At 34.9% G+C, this 22,629-nt stretch overlaps 3 protein-coding genes and 1 long non-coding RNA gene across 4 annotated transcripts; 1 reads left to right on the top strand and 3 right to left on the bottom strand.

The window, feature by feature from the left end:
- Positions 1-1,041: 1,041 nt before the first annotated feature.
- Positions 1,042-3,687, bottom strand: LOC9327500 (probable inactive receptor kinase At1g48480). The gene is made up of 2 exons (XM_002891392.2): positions 2,218-3,687; positions 1,042-1,894 (listed from the first exon to the last, which is right to left on the bottom strand). The coding sequence occupies exons 1-2, from the start codon at positions 3,581-3,583 to the stop codon at positions 1,296-1,298; spliced, it is 1,965 nt and encodes a 654-aa protein (XP_002891438.1). The 5' UTR covers positions 3,584-3,687; the 3' UTR covers positions 1,042-1,295.
- A 9,362-nt stretch (positions 3,688-13,049) lies between these two features.
- On the bottom strand, positions 13,050-15,662 carry LOC9327498 (glutamine synthetase cytosolic isozyme 1-5). Its single transcript, XM_002891390.2, has 10 exons — positions 15,367-15,662; positions 15,163-15,202; positions 14,958-15,061; positions 14,812-14,860; positions 14,615-14,721; positions 14,223-14,310; positions 13,912-14,115; positions 13,768-13,821; positions 13,465-13,662; positions 13,050-13,389 (listed from the first exon to the last, which is right to left on the bottom strand). The coding sequence occupies exons 1-10, from the start codon at positions 15,438-15,440 to the stop codon at positions 13,246-13,248; spliced, it is 1,062 nt and encodes a 353-aa protein (XP_002891436.1). The 5' UTR covers positions 15,441-15,662; the 3' UTR covers positions 13,050-13,245.
- A 207-nt stretch (positions 15,663-15,869) lies between these two features.
- On the bottom strand, positions 15,870-17,818 carry LOC9327497. The gene is made up of 5 exons (XM_021013083.1): positions 17,674-17,818; positions 17,545-17,587; positions 17,146-17,460; positions 16,411-16,751; positions 15,870-16,293 (listed from the first exon to the last, which is right to left on the bottom strand). Exons 1-5 carry the CDS (start codon positions 17,752-17,754, stop codon positions 16,075-16,077), a joined length of 999 nt encoding a protein of 332 aa, XP_020868742.1. The 5' UTR covers positions 17,755-17,818; the 3' UTR covers positions 15,870-16,074.
- An 820-nt stretch (positions 17,819-18,638) lies between these two features.
- Positions 18,639-20,215, top strand: LOC110224959. Its single transcript, XR_002329405.1, has 2 exons — positions 18,639-19,163; positions 19,764-20,215. It is a non-coding gene; the product is annotated as an uncharacterized LOC110224959 (long non-coding RNA).
- Positions 20,216-22,629: the final 2,414 nt, after the last annotated feature.

The raw sequence follows: 22,629 nt of genomic DNA, 5'->3' as shown, positions 1-22,629 counted from the left end.
TACATTTTCCAAACCAAAGTTTTAAACCTATCATGCTACTGGGACATACACCCAATCTTGTTAAACAGATAGCGATTGCGGTTTGCGTTTGTATGGGCAATTAGCAGCCGCATCAACCGCAAATGTAGGTAAAGAGACAACGCACTTAAAATAGAATCATCACTATCTTAATGTCGTCTTCTCTTGAAACCAATTTCTCTTTATGGTCCCTCTCTATCATGTGTACCTTTGGGACCTCTCTAAAAGAGTCATACAATTATAGCAGCCTTAGTACTGTTGCAGTTCCACCCATTCTTACCTATTTATACCTTTTGCATTAAATGCTTTACTCTTAAAGCTGTCAATGTTTGCAAGCCAAAAAAAAATCATAGTGGCTTTTGGGAACCAAAACAAAATTATTCAAAATGGTTGGACAACCCCAATATTAAAAGAGTTGTCCACTTTTCCATAATAGCAAATTAGTATTCATTCAATTCATTTTTATAAATCATGTGTTAAGTGTTTATTTTTGGTATATTTAGCTTTCTCTCCATCGAAACTAAATTAGATGTGGTCACTTTGATAACAAAAGATAATAATAAGCATGTTCTTATATTGATAAGACATGTTGACAAAACAAATACATTGGTATTGATAAAAAATTACATATAACTTCCATCCACCATAATGACCAAAACAAGCTGAACAAGTGCGAAATAGACGGAACCGAAACAACATAATAATGAACAAATTAAACGGTAATTTAAATTAGTATAACTGTCAAAGTTAAACTAATTTTTCTCATTTCAAACACACAAGGACTACTATTTAACCTATCAAACACATCATCAAAATCTGCCGGAAAAAGGCGTTCCACAAGTGGCCAACCAAAAAATGTTTTAATCCTAACAATTTGTATTTGTTCGAAGAACTGAACAAATCTTTTTCATAAAACACTGACCAACTGCGTTTGCCACTACTATAGTACACAACTTTATATAAAGTCACTCACATGTAACATAAGAGACAAAATGATAATGGAAAAAAAAAGAGACAAAATGATAAGTAACAATTTAGAAAATAGATTTAAGAAAGAGAAGCAACGACAATAATTACAAATCACCACCAAATCCTTCACGCCCAACACAAACAACTGCAAATGCCAGCAGAGTTACCCACTAAAACCCCATCTCCTTTTTGACAAGTTGGGTCAAAAATTAAAAATTAAAAATTAAATTAAAACCTGATTTCTCCCCAACCAAACCATTTCATTACAATTAAATAAATTAACAATTCAACAATTAACAATCTTTGACTTAATCAGCTTCGTCCACTTGGTCTGAACCAGAATAAGGTCGCAAATTCTCCATCTTCCTAACCACTTCCGACATCTCCGGCCTCTTGTCCGGATGTTGTGAAGTACACTCAAGCCCTAGCTGCACCATCTCCGCCATCATCTCCTCTTCCTCCCTCGCCAAACTAAGCAACTCCGAGTCGAAAACCTCTCTCCTCCACTCATCTCTCGCCACCGATTTAACCCATCTGGGCAAATCCACTCCTTCCTCGTTCATCACCGAGTTCGAAGGAGCTTTACCCGTGATCAGCTCAAGCAACACCACTCCGAAACTGTACACATCACCTTTCTGCGACACACGTTTCGGATCAGTTACTTCTGGTGCACGGTAACCCGTAGCGCGGTTTGGATTTGTTGCAGATGATCCCACGAGCTGAGCTAAGCCAAAGTCTGAGACTTTAGCGTCGTGGGATTTCGTTAAGAGGATGTTCGAGGACTTGATGTTGCCGTGAGAGGTCGAAGTGCCTTGTGAGTGAAGGTAGGCTAAACCACGACCTGCACCAATAGCAATTCGTGATCTAACATCCCAGTTTAGTGGACTCCTTCCCGCTCCTCTGTTTCCTGTTAACAGACAAAAGCCAATTATAGAAACTAAAGAGAACACAAGCAAAGTCTTAGAGTAGTAATCATTGTTCATAGATCAAAGCATCCAATGTTAAACACATTGTCCCCACCAATTCACAGAATCTATACAAAGTATTATGTAAATCATGTCAATGTTAAGAATCAAGATCAAAGAGATTAAGTACTAAACATAACCATAATCTAAATGTATTCAAGCCTATCTATAGTCACTAAAAGCATTGTTTTGCCTCAAAAAAAACCAAACTCGGTATAAAGGAAAGAAACTTCACAATCTAACATAAGTTTTGATATAAACTCACCATGTAAGAGAGCTGATAAGCTTCCCATAGGCATGAAGTCATAGACAAGAAGCTTCTCGTCTCTACTGAAATAGTAAGCTCTCAATGGCACCAAGTTCTCATGATCCATCGCACCAACCAACTCAATCTTCTCCTTAAACTCTTTATCAGCCATCATTACATCCTTCAGCCTCTTCACCGCCACAACCGTCACCGCGTCAAGCACCGCCTTATAGGCCGTTCCAAACGTTCCTTTCCCAAGAACCTCTGCAGAAGCTCTCAACAAGTCTTCAAGATCGAAAACCTTAGTCGCATTACCAAAGAACACGAGCTTCTTCGTCGCTGGACCGTTCCCTTCACTGGCTTTTCCATTTCCGGTCATCGCCGCAGCTGCAGCAGCAGACACCGAGTAGACATTACCATTATCCACCGCTTCTTTATCGCCGGGAATTTCGGTTTCTTGCTGTTTGATTGTTGAGATATCAACAGCTCTTGATCTCTCCTTACCCTTTTTCCGACAAAGCACCATTAGTATCAAAACAATCAAAGCAAAACCAACAACACATCCGATCACAATTCCGGCAATAGCTCCACCGGAAAGTTTGTTCTTTTTCTTCTTCTCCTTACTTTCCTCAACACTCGGTGGTGTTCTGTTTCCACCAGAAGTAGGCTGACTCGGTACAGTTTCTTCATTAGGACAAAGTTTAAGCGGTTTGCCACAAAGTGAAGTCTGTAGAAACGAATCAGACTCAAACCTCTGAAGACTCTTAGGTATAGATCCGTTCAACGAGTTATTCGAAACATTGAATTGAACCAAAGGTAAATCTAAGTCAGGGATTGAACCAGAGAGTTGATTATTCTCTAAAAACAGAGTCTTTAGCTTCCTGAGGTTCGTGAAACCTGAAGAGATTTCGCCGGTGAAACTATTGGAAGCGAGGTTAAGCCTCACGAGGTGAGTAAGGCTGAATAAAACTTCAGGTATCTCGCCGGAGAATCTGTTTCCTTGCAAGTAAAGATGCCGGAGACTGGAAGAGGTACTGAGATCTTTAGGGAGTGAGCCAGAGAGAGCGTTGAGACGGAGGCTGAGTGTACGGAGCTGAGTTAAGTTACCGAAAATACCCTCTGGAATGTCACCGGAGAGAGCAACGCCGGGTAGACGGAGGGCTGTGACTCTGTTACTCTCGCATTTGACACCGGCCCAGTTACACGGTGAGGTTTGTTTGATGTTCCAGCGAAATGTACGGCCTCCGACGGCGGAGCGGAGAGAGAGAAGAGCTGCTCTGTCGGCGTTGAGATCTTGAGATGATGGAAGAGGGAAAGACAGGAGAAGGAGTGAGAGGAAAACAGAGAGAATCGCCATTGACGAGTTGGGGAAGAAGTCTCGCATTGTGACGATTCAGAAGAAGAAGAAGAAGAAGAAGAAGAGAAAGAGAGAGAGAGATGCTAAAAATGAAAGCTTTATTATTTAAGAGCAAAGCTGTAAAAGGAGTGAAAGCAGTCAACAGCCTAATCCTCTTCTTCTCCTTTTTCCCATGTTTTGTTGCCTTTTTTTCTATCATTTTTTTTCCAATTGGAATTAAAAAAAATATACTAAAAACAGAATCAATTGGTCTAATTAGGATTTGTCTAAAGATTTTTTCATAATTTAGGGTTGGGGCGGACAATTCCGTTTTTGGATTAGACCGTTTTTTATTGTAGTGGTGCAGACCGAGAAAAAGAGAAGAAATCCGCTGCGGACCGAGAAAAAAAAAATAAAAGAAAATTCGCTGCGGACCGAGAAAAATAGAAGAAATCCGCTACGGATATTACAAACTGCTTTTATACAGAAAGAAACTTGGTCCGCGGTAAATTGTATCCGCTCCAAAAATAGAGTGGTTTAGTCCGCTAACGGTTTACTCCATTTTGACTGCAACATCCATTTAAAGTCTTAGAATTTTCCTCGTTTCATAATTTTTTTTTTGTCAACAACTTAAATTAACGCTCAAAATAGTCATTCCTAGAGAATATTGTTTACATATGTCATATGAAGCGGTTCGGTACGAACTTGTCGAGCCAATTTATCCGCTTTTACATTTGCGCTACGGAGAATTAAAGATAAAAAAAAACTAGAAAATTCTTCCATGTCACTCTGGAGTTCTTGCAGATACACTGAGAAAACCGGCCATTCATATTTCATAATTCTTAATTACTAAATGCATATTAGTTTTACTGACTTAATAATATTAAATTTTATGGAGTATAAGATTGAAGTTGTTTTGTTTTTTTATTTTTTTGATAAATAAGATTGAAGTTGTTGTTGATAGTATTATAGTATTGAAAAAGATAAAGGGTGGGAAGAGAGAGTTGGTAGGACCGTAACATGTTAGAAGATGATCACAATTCACAACTACATTTGATTACATTAAAGTTTTTGAAATAAATCTTCTTTTGTTTTGTGTCTGTCTCGGCCACTCTGTATTTATAATTACAGGACCTTCTTTAGTTTTGTTTTCTATCTAAGAAATTCTCGACATTGGCCCTATTATCCTCTACTGTCCGGGACCATGTTAGATGATATATAAGTTTCGCATGCGCATTTTATCAAATATTTGATCTCAAACTTAGAAACTATAGACCAAATTATTCAAAAGCATAAATTTTGTGTAGGGGGAAATATCACTACAAATTTTGTAGTAAATAACAGGTCTTTTGTCGATGAATATCATGACTAGTAATATCGTTTATTTATTTACAAGGTCCAAAATCATTCGTAACGTTTATATTTTCTGTTTAATAAGTTTTGGTAGAGATCTGGTATTTTTAATAGATGTCCTATACATTTCTCGGTTTGGTTGTAAGTTCATAAAACAGATTTTTTAAAAGTTTGTGGTTATGTTATGTGTCAAATATTCCTAGAATTTAGTAGTATATGACAAAGGAATAGTTTTATTTCTTTGCAATAGTAGTATTAGGTTAGATCATTTACACATACAGCAACACAAAGAAGTCGTAACGTGCTGCGATACATGGTTAGGCGTTACACGAAACGAAACGACAACTACAATTAATATTTACATTTTATTTTCATGTGGTTTGGCTCCTTTTCTTCTCACCAAATACCATTAAGTATAAGTTTCATTTGCTCGTGAAAGACCAAAACAAAAACCAAAAAGACTGATTATTCTTCATTGGTCGGAGAGAATTTGTGTTAGATAGTTTCGAGAAATTATAATTCTATTTTTCTCGTAAAAGATGAAAATATTAAATGACTTTATCTAGTTGGTTTTGTTTTTCTTGGTTTCTTTCTGTGATGAAGAAAATACCGGCTTACAATAATAAAAATATACGTAACATGCATGAACATACGTATATGTAGTTGATAAAGTATATGCGTGCAGGTGGACCAATCAAGAAGTTTATTTAGTTATATTTTACATGAATTTCGTGAACGTATCTACTGACTTTACCTGCCCACAAGATACGTCTAATTCTTAATTAGATCTCTCTATATAAGCCCATATTATTCCAAGTATATACATCGTTAAGTAAAAAAGAAAAAACCAAGTATAGAATTGACTTCGATGTATAATCTTATACTCTCTCCGTTTCGGTTTAGTTGTTGTTTTATGATTTAAATTTTGTTTCATAATAGTTGTCGTTTTAGGTTTTCAATGCAAATGTTTGGTAAAAATTCCAGTTTTATCACTACTGTTTTAATGTTTTAGCCAATGAAATTTTTATAAAATTTATTAATAAAGGGTAAAACATAAAATTTAATGCTTTTCTTAATTTTTGTGTAAAAACTATAAACGACAACTAAAAGAGGGAGTACCTTTTTTTAATGCTTTCACCGTATCCTAGACAAGAAAAAAAAAGTATGTATGCTTATGTAATTGGGTTCTAACTTCTAGATATGTAATTATGTATACATGTTTCTTGTTTCTCTCAAGCAATCATCCTTTCTTTTGAACCAACACAACATACATAACTAGAAAGGAGAAAGAACAATAACGGACGGCAAAGTTGATATATGTGCTAAACAACTCAGGCCCGTTTAAACTTTTTTTTTTTTTTCTGGTCAATGCCCTTATTCAAATATAATCTAACTAGGGGAGTTATCCGCGCCTTGCGCGGCCATGCTTATTTAGAAAAAAAAATGAAGTTACGAAAACGAAGTTAATAGATGTTAAAATACGATAGAATAATCTAATCGCAAACATACACACAAAATCGTTCTAAGTCTTAATAATAAATTAGAACAAATCTGTAAACACTAGGGGAGGTCCCCGCGCCCAGCGCGGGGTTGTATGTTGATTAAGACCAGAATTAATAATTAATATTTAGGGTTATCAAGTTAGGGATATTTATTGAATTAATTTTGTCAAGAGTCTAATTTTTATAACGACATTAATATAGAATTATGGTAAAACGCTATAACTTTTGATATATATTATTAGTAATCAACAATTAATAGTGTTTTTGAATCACAAACAATTATTAGTGTTTATATCTTGATATATATAATAGAATTAAATATAAAAAATCTATATATTTAAACCAACAATATATTAGCAACGCCCCGACCGCCACTGTCCATGGGTTCCCACGTCCAGTCTCGGTCTTTAGGCCCATCTTCTTTGTTTTGTCGTACTCTTGATTTTATGACATATTCATGCTTACTCGTTTCTTTCATATTAGCAACGCCCCGACCGCCACTGTCCGTGGGCTCCCCACTTCCAGTTTCGGTCTTTAGGCCCATCTTCTTTATTTTGTCGTACTCTTGATTTTATGACATATTCATGCTTACTCGTTTCTTTCATATTTGTAATGCCACGACCGCCACTGTCTGTGGGTTCCCACGTCCAGTTTCGTTCTTTGAGCACATCTTCTTGGTTTTGTAGTACTCTTAGTTTTATGACATATGCACGCTTCCTCATTTCTTTCATATTTGTAACGCTCCGACCGCCACTGTCCGTGGGTTCCCCACGTCCAGTTTCGGACTTTAATTTGGGCCCATCTTCCTGGTTTTTGTTGTATTCTTGATTTTATGATATATTCATGCTTTTAGATTGTATGTCACTGGAGTTTTTCGTAGTTGGAAACAAATAATTGAAAAATATAATCTCTTACCATATCTCTTACCTATCAAGTAAGTCATCTTGCTCTTTGAAGTAGTTATGTACGTAAAATTTCAATGGTATAGAAACAGGCATCTCCTTTGTATATATCGTGTCATATTTATCGTCCCTATTGTAGTATCTTTGTCTCTACCTTCGCCATTGGTCGCTGCGTAACCCTTCAGTTGATCTCTTGTTTATAAAACCCATATAAAAAGTTGTAAGAGAAATATCATTTTCTTAACTGTATCGTATATGTATTTGTAGTATATTGATCTGAGATTGCAAAGATGTATGCCTATCAAGAAGCTCTTAGCAAAGTAAACACTGAAGATAGGTACTAAAAATGAGAGGGTTACAGAGAGCAAGTATCTATCCATTAGATACCACTATGTGCAACTGAGAATAATTCATATATGTACATACATACACATGTATACAACGTATTGAAGCTTTTAAATTTAAATATCGAATGCTACAAAACTGGAAAATTGCTTGTGGAGAAAGCAATATGAACATGGCCACATATATAACAAATAACCGATTATGCTTGTCGTGGATCATTCTCTTTCAAACCAAAAGTTTTACCTAAACAACATATCAAGTGACTCACAAGAGATACATAAGAGCCATATCCTAAAAATATCCGGCAAAGCAAAAACGCTCCAGGTTCGAGAAGGAAGTCATTGGAAAATTTGAGTATATACCAAATTGGAGAGTAATTCGTCTACAAAGAGAGATGTGTTGGCTTTGAAGAAAAAGCTATGTGATGCTCTACCTTTTATTTATGAATTTTATGCTATGAATATATGTTTTTGTTAGGGTTCAACTTCAGTCTCCGGATTAGAGACTTATATTCATCCGACAAACAATTCGATGTCACAATCAACGCTACAAAATTGGTGGGTTCTCTCTATTAACAAACAAAAAAAAATTCTGGGGTATATATATTTTTTTTTGTTTTGTTAGATCCATACGACGAAGAACATGACGAAGAACACCAAAAATTCTCATCAATCCGGTACGTTTGATCTTATTTTTATTAGTTTAACAATTACGGTTATGTCCGAATCTGAAATAACCATGGCTCCAGACTCCTTCACACCATGGCCACATATCACCGGAGTGGAGACGATTTCAAATTTGGAGCTTCTCTTCGCATATAAAATCATACATATGGTCTCTTTGTTTCGGGTTCCCTCTACAATAATTAGTACATATTTCAAAACTGAGCTACAAAAGAGCACATTGGATTTTGGTAAACATCAAGATTGCTTCCTACCTTCCAAGAAACATGATAGACTAATTCACATCCAAGACCAAACATTAGCCACATAAAGCCTGAATCAAATTAAACGATCTTAGGATGCTCTTCATAATCCGTAAGTTAAAGAGACTTGCATTAATATTGCAAATTAGACTCTAGAGGTCCACAATGGTTAATCAGAGTGTATCAAAGACGACGAATAAAGCATGAATTAGAATATCAGCAGAGGAAGCACACAAATATTCAATAAACGTAATCAATCACTGAGAATTGCATGGATCCAACTTTTGAAAGATTCATAAAAAAGGAAGATTTTTCCTATGCAACAATATTCAAACAATGAGAAGATCAATGATTGATGACTAACCATACAACCGAAGCAAAGCCATAAACAGAAACGAAAGTACTAAAGAGCCACAACAGCAGTGATACGACATTTGTTTCCTCGCACTGGAAACAATGACGTGCTTCCATAAATCCAATCTAGTTTTTATGGAAAACAAACCTGCATTCATAATAAACACTACTATTAATTATTATTTTTTATGCAAGAATTAAATGGCAGTATAAAAAATTCAATGGTTAGTGCCGAAAAAAAAAAGCAAGGATTAGTTATGATATCAAATCAAAATTAAATATCAAGCAAGGTATTTACATAAAATTAAGGCAGTGGAGGATCTAAGAATTTTTTATATGACAATATCTACAACTAAACAAAGAAAATTTATATATTTTAAAACAGAATCATTATTTGTTTTTTGGTAAGATTAAAACCGAATCATTATCATATTAGTAAGATTATCATTTATTTATTATTATCCACGTTAATTTAAAAGTTTAAGAGAATATCTGCTTTTTTCTCATAAAAGGATGGAATAATAACATAACTCTTTTAGATTTATAACTATATTTGACATTATCATATTAAATATATTAAGATAAATATATTTCTTTTTGAAAAATATAAATAAAATGATAATATAATTATTATAGATTTACAATTATATTATTATCCATGTCAAAATTTTAAAACATTTTACTTTTTTCTCACATAGGAAGATAGAACAATAACGTAACAGTTTAAGATTTACAACATAAAAATAATATCAAAATTGGAACGCCAAATCATAATCAACACAATTAACACAACTCTAATGGGAAATTAGAGTTATCTTGTGATTAAAATACTAAATAAACAAAACTAACCGAAACAAAACAAAAGCCTTCCTTTCAAAATCATTAACGTGACGGATTGCTGACTGATTAAGTTGAAGTTTTAGGCATTTAAAGATCTAGAAAGATGATTAAGGTTAAACATTTTTATTTATTTTAAATAACGTTTGAATGTTGACAAAAAAAGAAGAAGAGAGTGTTGGGACCATCGGGAGAGACAACGTTGAGCAGCTGCGAAAGAAGCCAACGTTGTCTATTATGTTTCTCACAGTGTTTGATTTGACTTTTGATGACATTACACTCCTGTCCACTTGTTGTCTCGAAAGTTCATGCAATGGAAAATTATTAAACAAAACAATTTACTTTTATGTATAAATCCTAGGGAAGAACCGATCAAGCTAAGATCAATGGTTGTGGTTTTAGTACCGTATACTTCTCAAATATACCCGTTGAATAACGGAAATCCGCAAGACGGGGAGGAGACGAAGTCAACCTAGCTGGCAAAGGAGCTAACCCAGCTCCTTTGGTCTTATTTATGGTCATATGTATTTAGCAAAATATGGTATACAAACCGAACCAATCAACAACAAAACCTGGTTTTAAATTGTTGTATATTTCTCAAAAGTCAAAACCCATAATAACCAATGGAACAGAAGAAGCTAATGCAGAGCATACTTACGCTTGGAGTAAAGAGTGATGCAAGCTTCCATTGGCACACCCGAAAACGCATCAGAGCATGGAAAGAAACCTAAAAACCAATAAATTAAACCATAATTAAATCTTAGTGCATGAAAAACGAATCCTATACATACCAAAGTCCGAATCTCAGTGCCTTAGAATGACCTCGATACCAAAAACTTTAAGTTACTACTTCCATATATGTAATATTTTAGTTTGGGGAGAGAGATTGGCAACGAAGAGTAATTCTTGAATTTAACAGCCAAGTTTGTTATCCCTAATCTAAAGAGAGGAATACTTAAATTGTATTAACGACAAAAATTAGCCTCCTCTGAAGATTCATCCCTGAAATAAGTCATCTTTCTGACTTTGTGGCAACTGTGTTATCAAAAGTTGAGTGTTTCTTCTGAAAAAAGACATATTTGAAAATAATAAGAACATGTACCTCAACAAAATCGGGAGGTACCTCATCTTTTTACAACAAAAAGAAACATACTAAACCATCGATGATTACCTTCTCAAAAGTTGAAACCAAACTTTTTGATTATAAAAATTGATTAGTGGTGAAAATAGTGAAACCATAAATACAAAAAAAAAAAAAAAATCAAATTTGTACATATAAACTATAAGATCACCTGTTTATTCATTGAATTAGGTCCAAATTTTCCATACACCAGTTCACATCGTCCCCTCCATACATCCACCCTACAATAAAAAGAAAAATTAAAATTAGGTAGAAGCAAAAAAAAGTTTGAAAAAAAAGAACAAAAAAAACAAGGATTAGTTATGATCTGAAATTGAATACCATGAGCAAGGTATTTATATTGAATAGGAGGCGGTGCATGATTTAGGGTTTCTAAATTTTTCGACGATAAATACAAAAAAAAAAAAAAAAAAAATTTACATATTTTAATAAGCAAATCACTCATAATAATAAATATTTGTAAAACTGCCATTTATTCATTGTTATCTATGTTTATTTAAAATAATATTTACTTTTTTTCCGTAAAAATATGGAATAATAACAACTATTTTAGATTTACTACTATATCTGATACTATCTTATAAAATATATTAAAATTTAAGGGAAAATTCCTTTCTGTTTCAAAAATAAGGCGGAACAATAATATAATTTTTGATTTACAATAGATAGACATGCATGGTATCCATATGCGTCATGTCACGCTGATCCATATTTTTTTCCAAAACTCGATCTAATTGCTATTATGTGCAAAAATCACCGCCGTTCACGTTCATGTTCACGTTAGCACTCCATACCTTAATTCACATGTAAACCTCTCTGCCTATCTCTGACTTCAGCTCTCTCATCTTCGAGTCTCCCCAAGAAAGTTTTGACACCACACCAACATTTCATTCGTCAAAATTAAATCGAGTTTGCACAAGGTTACAACCGATTAATAGGTGGTCTTCTACCTTCTATTTACGATTTTATGCTATGAATATATGTTTTTGTCAGGATTCAAGTCAATCTCCGGATTAGAGACTTATAATCATCCGACGAACAATACGATGGCGTGATAACCGTTTCTAAATTGGTGGGTTCTCTTTCATTGATCTACATATTATTTTTTTTGTTCGTTTTTTTTTCCAAATATTTAGATTGAAACGACGACGAACACGACGATCATACCAAAAATTTCATCTATTCCGGTACGTTTGATCTTTATTTTAATTAGTTTAACAATTAATAGCCGTTTACGATTAATTTCGGATATATAAATCTTATTAATTTGAGTAAGGTTAGAATAGTATTTTTTTATTTTTATATTAATGCTCCGATTAATAATTTTCGGATATTTGACATTATCATCTTAAATATATCAATATTATAATAAATATTTTCCTTTTCCGATTTTTTTTTTTTGTATAATTCCTTTTCCGATAAATTATGAAACAGATCTGTTTACACAAAAGGTAAAAAAAAAAAAAAAAAAAAAAAAACCATCAACCGTCTCCATTCACACGTTTCTTCATTATGATCACGAATTCACGTTCATGGAAGCTTCATCATACATTAACACTTACAAATTTCTTCGTCGAGTTTTTATCCAAGGTTTCTTCGTCAACTCTGTATCCAAGGTAATAAATATTTGTTCTTTTCATTGGTTAGAATTATAGGGTGCAGGATAGTATTGACGTCTTAAAGACATAACATGGGCAAGATACTATGAGAAGCTTGACTATTCTGCTTCGACAGATCAACAGGTGAAATTCTATCACTAAATTATTAGATCTCTGTTATTGCTATGAATATATGCTTTATGTTAGGATTTCAAGTTTTGCCTTCGTTTAGAAGAATTATATTCACACGACGAAGAACACGATGAATTCAATTAAAGCTTCCTAACTGGTACTTCGTTGTTCCTTTTTTTTTTTTGGTTAATTATTATGTTTATTGTTTCCAAAATTATTTTTTCCTGGTTAATTCCGAAATTCAATTTAATTTTTCCAAAATTAATTAGATTTCATTAAGGGTAATTAAGTAATTACGTAAAATCAAGGACTCAACAAGAGCCGAGAGTCCGACACGTCAGCAAAAACACTTCTCAAATATATATAGATATAGATATGGATGCTATGGTACAATGCAAACCCCCTTCACTGAGCGACTTCAAATGTAACCAAAAAGCTTAGCCGAGGATGGTGGTCACAAATTATTCAAGTTCAACGATTAGTTTTGGCTTAAAAATGAACCATAACCGGATTAAACAATCAAAATCGCATAACATTCAACTTATTCGCAATAAAAGTCTCAAAACCGAAATTAAACCATATCAAACTGAAATTCGAAGAAGATACAAAGAAACAAAAACCTTAGAGGATGGTGGTTTCAGCAATCATGGAGGTAACTAAGTAAGGGTCCATATTAGACGAAGGCCTTCGATCTTCAAAATACCCTTTCCCTTCTTTCTCCGTATCTCTTCCTACCCTCACCGATGCTCCACGATTCGCCACTCCCTACACTCAGAGGGATAAAAGTTACATAGAGATCATTGACCAAAATGTAACTATTTGATTTGGTTTCATACGTACCCAAGAGAAAGTGTTGATATCTGCAGTTTCATGCTTCCCAGTGAGACGCCTCTCGTTGCCTTCACCATAAGCCGCAATGTGTTGTTTGTGTTTCACTTCAAGCTTCTTTATTGCTTCTTTAATCAAATCCAATCCTCCATCTTTCCTCATCGATTTTGTACTGAAGTTCGTATGAGCTGCTGCTCCATTCCAATCACCCTAATTAATTAATCACCATAGATAACAACCTCAACAAATATAACATTCAAGAAAATTCTCAAGTTATAGCTACAAAAAAACATAGCCTTGATCATCACAAGAAACCTGGATTGGTTTTGGGTCGAATGAGACAATCACACCGCATATCTCAGTGATCCTCTGTCATATACACAATGAACACAATGGAAATGAAATAGGACATAGAGTAATAATATACAAGAGACATAGGTCAATCTACGGGTTTCTTACCTCAAGAATGTAACGAGCAACCCATAATTGATCACCGGCACCAATACCAACAGTAGGACTGATTTGAAACTCCCATTGTCCAGGCATGACTTCACCATTGGCACCACCAATACTCAAACCGGAGTAAAGACAAGCTTTATAGTGAGCATCGACAATGTCACGACCAAAGGCTTTGTCTGCACCAACTGCACAATAGTACGGACCCTGTTTCATCAAAACATACAAAAAGTGATATTTTCGAGATAAGAAACTTGTTCTTGGTAGAAGAGTTAGTGTATGAATTTTGATAAAGAATTGACTCATAAGTTTACCTGAGGACCAGGAAAGCCACCAAGAGGCCAACCTAATGGCCACTTCACGTCTTTTTTAAGTAATGTGTATTCTTGCTCTATCCCAAACCTAATATATAACACATCAAACTATCAAACTGAGTCCTAGACTGAATCAACCAAACTGAAATCTATTCCTAAACAATGCATATGTTAAACAACTTTTTAACATATTTTAAACAATGCATATGTTACAAATAAATATTTTGAATTAAACTTTTTAAAGAAAACAGATTCTGAACTATGCATATGTTACAAAAATATCTTTTGAATTGGTCAAACTATGGTATTTTTGTCCTACACCATACCAAACTGAAACAAATTCGGTTATAGTTCATTGAATTTTTTTATATAGGCTATATATATAAGCTTACCAAGGCTCTTCAGCTTTCACATTGGGATGATCGAAGATTTTGACGGCCTTGTTCCTATTGTTGGTCGGAATTGGATCTCCGGCCGGTGTGTAAGCATCACACATCACCTGATTTATTATATTCAAGAACAATGATTTGAAAGATCCACTAATCAAGAAAACAGATACATATTTTGCTAAAAAATCATATGAGCTAACCAGAATGTTGTTCCCCTTCCTGAATGGGTCCTTGAATATTGCCTGAGGACTGTTTTTTCATTCATTCCAAAAAAATGAAATTATATTTAAGATAATTATGATATCATTTTACTTAAATATTGTGAATAGGTGATGAAGAAGATTACTAAAGAATGACTTCACTGTCATCTCCAGCGGCTTGATCGGTGCTAGATCCATCGTAGTTCCATTTTGGAAGCTTTGTTGGATCACTTACTGGTCCTGGTAATGTCTGTTAACAAAGAAAATTTCAATTTTTTGTTTGGTTCTTATTATACAAAAAAAAAAAAAAGAGAGAGAGAGAGAGAGAAATTAATGTGATATTATTATTACCCTGGCTTTGCTTCTAATATCCATTCCAGAGCCACCAATCCTGTTCTCATGAAAAAAAGCAGAGCAAAAACAGAACAAAACAATGTTGTTTAGAGAGACATGCAAGATCACAAGTGTGTAAAATCAAGAAACTATATGACATGCATCGAATTTTAAACAAGCTTTCTATAGATTAAGCGAAAAAGAGATGATTAGAGATCGAACCATATGTATTCAGCGATGATTTTCTTGGTGTCTGAAAGATCAAGGTTTAGGAGATCTGAGAGTGGAGACGTCATTTCTGTTCCAAAAGAGAAAGAAGACGATTCTGAGATTGGTTCTATTGATCTCAGTCACTCTCACTATTTTTATAGAAGCGGCTAATTCTCTTGAGATCCTATTTTATTGTTTTCCCAAGAATAATCGTTGATCAGTTATAGTACAATGGCATACAAGTATCCTCCATTAATAAACACCACATACTGATAAAATTATAAAAAGCTTTGAAACCATTTTATTTCAGAGTCAATCACTCAACAGTGTAACAGATTCATCAATGAAACAATACAGACACGTCACACTGTTAAAGACACCTATCAGAGGCACCGATCTTCCACGTGGTAAAGCTTTCAACTTCTCTTTTGTTGTATACAAAATATCCAAAACACAAGGAGAGACCAAAGCCATCTACTGTTGTGTACTTATGTTTTGATTTCAAACACTGAAACTTTTTGATAAGGGTCACAAAAGTCCCCAATAAGATTTCATCAAGTAGGATCGTTCTATAACATTTCCAGCCAATTTCATATCTCAAGAACAATAAACTCTCAAAGTCACTAAATACAACAACTCATTACTCCTGAAATGAACACAGAAACAAAACAAAACCTGATGGGATTTGGCTACATCTAACAGTCACTAAACACTGAGATTTTAGTAGTTTTCACCTACAGGTCTAGAAGGAAAGAGGCGCATAAGAAAAGTGATAAACGACCAGAGACACATAACAGCTAGAAACTGCAAAGTCACAACCAAACCAACTAATGCAACTCCTCGCTCTGTAATTTCTGCAGTTGTTGCCGCATCTTTCATCATAAACATCAGCCTCTGAACAAAAGTCGCTGCTCTTGTCACTTGATACAGCCTATACACCTGCCATTACATACACAAACCATAGTTACTCAAAACAGGACTACAACATCATGGACTACAAGAAGATGGGCAGACAAACTTAAGACCAAAATTGTCAAAATCAGTATATAAGTTTACCTCAAAGACTATTGGAACAATGGGCCAACAGGATGAGCCGCGTCTTTCAAGCCGAGCCTCGAAAACTCGTTGAACTGCACATCCAACTAAGAAAGGAAGCACTGCAATCAACGCATCTATTCCGAGAGCTGGCCAAGTCATGTATACAGCAAATACGGGAACTACAACTTTCAAACCCATCGTGAGAAATGCAGACGTAAGATATCCCCTCAGGCCAGTGATCAGACCCCATCTCTTGGAGCTGAAGTCTAAGTACGGCCTCTGCACTCGGTCGGTCACAGACAGGAATATGGCAAGACCAGCATAAAACACCGTCTCAAAGCAAAAAGAAGTAACAATTTCTGCATTAAGAAATTATAATAAGAGAGTGCATCAAAATGAGTATCATATAAATAAGAGCTGGATCATGTGCGAAGCCTCTTATCTTTAGGATAGTTATGAGATCTCGAGAACAAATCTCAAAGAAACTTTCCGCTTCTTTCTTAGGCTCAGGTCATGTGTTCTTGATTGTAATCAATTATTCAAGATCAATAAATGGATTCTATCATTGCACATCAGGAAACAGATTCTAAACCTATCAAAACCTCAAAGCCAAATACACTTTAAGAGAAGCCTACACTAGAACATAATCAATTAGCACATGTAACATCACTAAGATAGCTTCTACTCTATTTAGTTCCTAGGATTCTCATAATCCGATGTTAAACATTAAAGCAGTAGTAAAACTTGACCTACCAGCAACAGTGTCGTTTTTGAAAGAAGCTTCAATGGCACCACTAAGAAAGAACTGAGGAAGAATCAATGAGGAAATCAACACAACAGGAGCCAAAACCCACAAGAAAGAACCTTTCTCTTCTTGAAACGGAGCTGAAACCAGTTTACTTTCTTCAACCAGCTGATGAGTCAGGCCATTGAAAGAAACAGAACCTGATTTCCCACGGAACAGCTCCGCTCGAGCATAGTTACTCTTACCCGATTGCTTTGATTCAGAGTTAGAAGAACACGCTACATGACCTCGGCTCAATTGCGGTTTGTTCCAACGGAGGGTTTCTTAATCAAGAATGAAAATAAGAGAAAGGATCACTCTTTATGCTACAATTTGGCTGAATCAAGAGGAATTAGATAGATACTTACGTCTGGAATCAAGTTTCTGACGCGTTGCAAAAGTCGAAGAACCCTGGAGAAAATTGAAAAAAATCGGATAAGGTTTTAGAAGAATCGAAATGGGAAAAAAATGAAATTTTGATGGTTAAGTTCACTTACAGGAGAACGGGAGAGTAAATGTGGAGATGAAAATCCAAGTCTTGGAGGAAGAAACCCTAAGCAAATTGCTTTCGATTCCATTTTCGCTTAGGGTTTTTCTGTTCTTTCTTCTTCACAACAGTTTAAACCCAGGCTTTAACACGAAACAATGGCTGGAAAGCCACTTTTGAGAGAAAAAAATGCTGGAATGCCACCCATCTAATTTTTATTTATGAGAGAATTAAAAATAAAGCAATTTAAATCAGAAAATTATGAAAAGACCAAAAACCCATGCGACCCAACAAATCTATCTAGATCCAAGCCCATCCGACCCAAAACCATTTAATTAGAAAACGAGATTTCGAAACTAGATCGTTTTTTGAGTTTCTCCTTTTTTCCCCTTTACTCAAAAATCAAATCAAATCCCTAATTTCTCATTTTTTCCCAAATCGAAAATCAACAAAAATCTTCTCGAATTCGTGGAATCGAAGTGAAATTTCGTCGAGTTCGTCGCCGTGGGAGTGTTGTTTCGTCGAGTTCATCGCCGTGGGAGTGAAATTAACGGAGTGTTCGTCCCCCGATAGTAATCCTTTGAGAATCATGTCGACGGTAGTAATGGCTCGTGTTAAAGACGGTGATGGTTTGGTATACGAGTCGACGGAGAGGCGTCGGAGAGAAGAAACTGTCGGAGAAGAACCACCAACAAATGTTTCGGAGTTTGAGACTCCAAAAGGAACCGCGGAGATGGAAGTTGATCTGATAGACCCACCAACATATGCATCGAAGATTGAGAGTCGGAAAGGTACCGCCGACATGGAAGAGGATTCCGAGAGTGAAAAAGAAACTCCGAAAGAAACTACAATCGATAAGACCGAGTTGGCCCGAGAGGCTGAGCGAGAGACTGATCCAACATAAGGAGTTGGTGGCTTGAATGGTTCAGGGGAAGCGTCCATAGACGAAACAGAAGGAAGAGATGGGCTAGAAACAGAAGAACCTCCCAGAGAAACGGAAAATGTAATTGTAATGGAAAAAGGGATAGTCTCCTCACGAAGCGTCGCATGCGTCAGCAGCAGCAGCCTCCCGGAGCTGGCCTCGACGAATGTTGCCGTCATTGAGAAAGAGTAAGTTCCCGATCTGAATTTCGAGACAATTGTGCGTGACTTTTTGATTTGGATCCCAGGATTTGATTATTTAGTGATGTATCTTTGTTTGATTATTGAAAAAGTGAGGCTTTGATTCTAGATACACCACGTTCAACTTGTGTGTTGTGTTTGAATTTTAATATTTGTAATTTGGTTTTATTAGTTGCAACGACGTGAAAAGATTAACAACGAGATTTATTACCATGTCCTTCTTCACATGTAATGCCTTCTGCTTCTCCATGAGATATTGGTGCACCTTCTCTTGTTCCAATTCGGGCTTCTAGATCATCTATCAGATCCTCAAGCTCTAGGTATGGTGGAAGATCCAATCAACCTACATATTCTATGGAAGGTGATCTGAAAAATGAGGTATGCGTTCTTACTTGGCATTGTGCACTCATGGTCATGCCAATTAGATAGAATTTAATGTCCGTTGTTTCTCATGTTTTAAGAATCCATGTCGGGCTTGCTTAATGAATGTTGATGAGGATTATGGTTCTCTTGCATTGAGATTTAAGAAAATTGTTTGGTTTTACTTTGCCATTGCTTTGATCTAGAGGATAAAATGAACAAGCTTTGGGTCAATGATTCATAGGTTTGAGATATTCAACAAATCGATTTGTAAGTTGTGGGATTGAATTATAAATTGATGGTTAGAAATTTGCAAGCATAAATGATCATACTTTTTTTGTCTGGAGACATGGTATGTGTGTGTAGCTTCTGTTTTGTCAGTTTTTTTTGGTATGGATAGCTTGTTTAGAGGTTTGTTAGGCTTGGTTTGATTTTGATCCTTTTAAATAGTTTTTTTTTTGTATGGATAGCTATGTTTTTTCTAATCAGATTTGTAGCTTTAGTTTGACATAAACCTTAGAATTATTCTCTCCTTATACCGCTCACACATTTTTCATGTTTTTGATGAATGTGTACTTGTTTGTATCTTTACTTGTTGATTTTTGTTTCTGAATTCAGATATGGATTATGTACAAGGAGTCTACATCATTTGGTTCAATAAAATGAAGAACTAAAGAGTTTTGTGGAGAGTTTAATAGTGGTTTGAATGATGATTTGGTGTTGGGAGATCCTCCTGCGCCAAGGTTTGTGTTGTGGAATGCATAAATTGATTGAAGAGATTTCTAGAAGGCAAGGAGAGTTTAGATGATAGAACTAGGTGTAATACTTTTTGCTTGATTTGGGTAGATGCAAAAAGGCATTGACTGGAAAGAAGAGCTTGATCAAGAACTGGAAAGAAAGCGCACAAGTCAAGTCTGCACGTACTTGTGGATTAAGATTTCACATGACTTATGTTTTTGTATTTCATTTCTGTATTTTGTTGTGTTGTGGATTAAGAACAAATGACTTCATATTTTTGTAAACCAAAAAAATATTTAGATTATATTTATGTTCAATTGGTTTTGTAGGTACAACTGGTCTATTTAGGTACAACTACGTGTATGGGTTACTTATAAGAAAGTACAACTAGATCATTTAGGTACAACTGAGACAATTAAAAATAATCTTTTTAAAAAATTAAAAATTAATTAAAATTGATAATAAAATAAATTTAAACGAAATAAAAAAAAAATAAAAAAATAAAAATTAAATATGACCCACGTAAGCATGATTTTTGGCGGCGGGATAGTTATTTAAAATCATCACACGTGGTAAAGTGGGCCACGTAAATAAAAAATTGTTTTGTTTTAAACATAGTTGTACCTAGTTGTCCAGTTGTACTCTCATATTCATAGTTGGACTTTAGCGATTTTTGTGTATTTCTAGTTGGACTTTAATAAAAATTAGTAATTTTAAGTTGGACACATGATGTTACACTATTAATTATCATTTAAGAGGTTTTCATAATATAATTTGTAAGAAATCATAATTTTCACCTATTTTGCATTAAAAGAAGTGATCACCTATAAAGTGTTCCTTGTACTATAAAGAGTATTTTATATGAAAACAATAGTATGCACTAAGAAAATGATAAATTCGAGTTTTATTTATTTAAAATTGTTTCTTTATTGTTCCACATGTTTTTGGAGTCCTTGTTAACTCTAATTTATCGTTTTTCATATTTGTTAAATACACATACAAATACATTTATGATCTTAGTTGTACCTTGTCAAAACCTAATTATATCCAGTTGAACATTGTTGTACGAATACGACAAGTACATATATTTATACATATATGGTTATAGTTATGGTTTTAGTTGTACTCAGTATACTTATGGTCTTAGTTGTACTAGTCGAACCTAGTTGTACCCAGTCGAACATGGTTGTACGACAAATACAAAGGATTTTTAGTCATCAAGAATTCTTTTAATTAATAATCATGTATCTTCCACAGGAGCAATGCATTTGGTTCTATTAGGGAATTTCTTATATAAATCTTAATTTATAACTTAATAATTTAATAAAAAATACAAATTTGATGTACCTAGTTGAACTAATAGTATGCATTAGAGCCTGAAACCGTCTTCAATTACTTGGTTTCTTTTACCACTGATCTCACCACCAGTTCTAGCAAGAGCACATTAATTTCTTGTCATCTTCAGAAAATATACTTTGAGACTGCCTATGAAGACTCTGACCTGAGTTTCCTTCAATATTTTCGCAATCTTTTCAAACAAATTCATGTTGTTTTTACCACATTGAGTCTCTTGTTCCAGCACACAGCTGAATATTGTGCACACAAGCTTCCAATGCTTCAACATATCTTTATACGGCTGAACTTAACTCATTTTCAAATGACTTGATCACTCTTCTTTTGCTTTATGTTTATGAGCTTTCACTAACTCATAATAACATATTTCATTCACATCTGTTGTTAAAACCGAAACCATTATGTTTCAACAGTCTCTCTAAGACTCCACCTTTACTCCAACAACAATGTGCCACTGACGCTTATCAACAACAAAGCTTCAATAAATTTTAACCAACCACTAACACACATAAGATTCCTTAAACTAAGGCGTCCCCCAATATCAAGAATCTTAATCCAATGGCTGATCTTTAAACCATACTTGAACACTGCAAATATCTAACTTTAACAACCAGATTTGATTAACAAATCATACAGCCTGAAGCCATTACTAATCTTGGCTATCCATTTGCAGAATCAGTGTTCAAAACCTTGAGCTTCATTATACTCTAATCCTTGAATATATAAACATCGAGTATCCGGAAACCTTCAAAGAGAACATCACATTGTACCTTGTGATTTCAGCGGAAACAGACTATAAGTCTTCAAGAATTGGCCCTTGAGAATTGTTAATCCAACGTTGATCTTTGTAACCATGAGTCACGTCCTTTAACTCACAAATTCTTGTAACAGACGCTTCAACATTACCAATGAATAATCTCCATCATTCAGCATCTAGATATCATCAACACCGATAGTAAATTTTCCCTTTGATCTAGTGTTCTGCAGCAGCCTCAAACCTCTTCTTTCTTGAATAATCTTTGAATCTCTGATTTCATCGCTTGAGCCTAATTGCTTGAACTCATGCATTCCTTGAATCAGTAAACAATATTGCCGGTGAAAGACCTCCACCACATACCATTCTTGATAAACTTTGTAACCTGCGAGTTCTTTTGTCTACTCGCAATAACACAAATCTTCTTGTCACCGAGAGATAGATATTAATTAACTAACAGCTTAACGATTTCGAAATCTTGAAACCAACATCATCCGATGAATCAAATCACCGTGAACATCTTCTTCTTCTACCTCCAATGTCTTCGACCGAGAACATACACAGTCTTCTCTCTTCCCTACCTTGATCAATCGCCATCGATACCGCAGATCTCCAAGCAACCATGGCTCTGTGTCTTCG

Source organism: Arabidopsis lyrata (genome assembly GCF_000004255.2).
Source record: "Arabidopsis lyrata subsp. lyrata unplaced genomic scaffold ARALYscaffold_1, whole genome shotgun sequence".
NCBI classification, from domain to species: domain Eukaryota; kingdom Viridiplantae; phylum Streptophyta; class Magnoliopsida; order Brassicales; family Brassicaceae; genus Arabidopsis; species Arabidopsis lyrata.
Note: the sequence above shows the minus strand (reverse complement) of the source record. Positions and strands in the feature narration are given on the sequence as shown.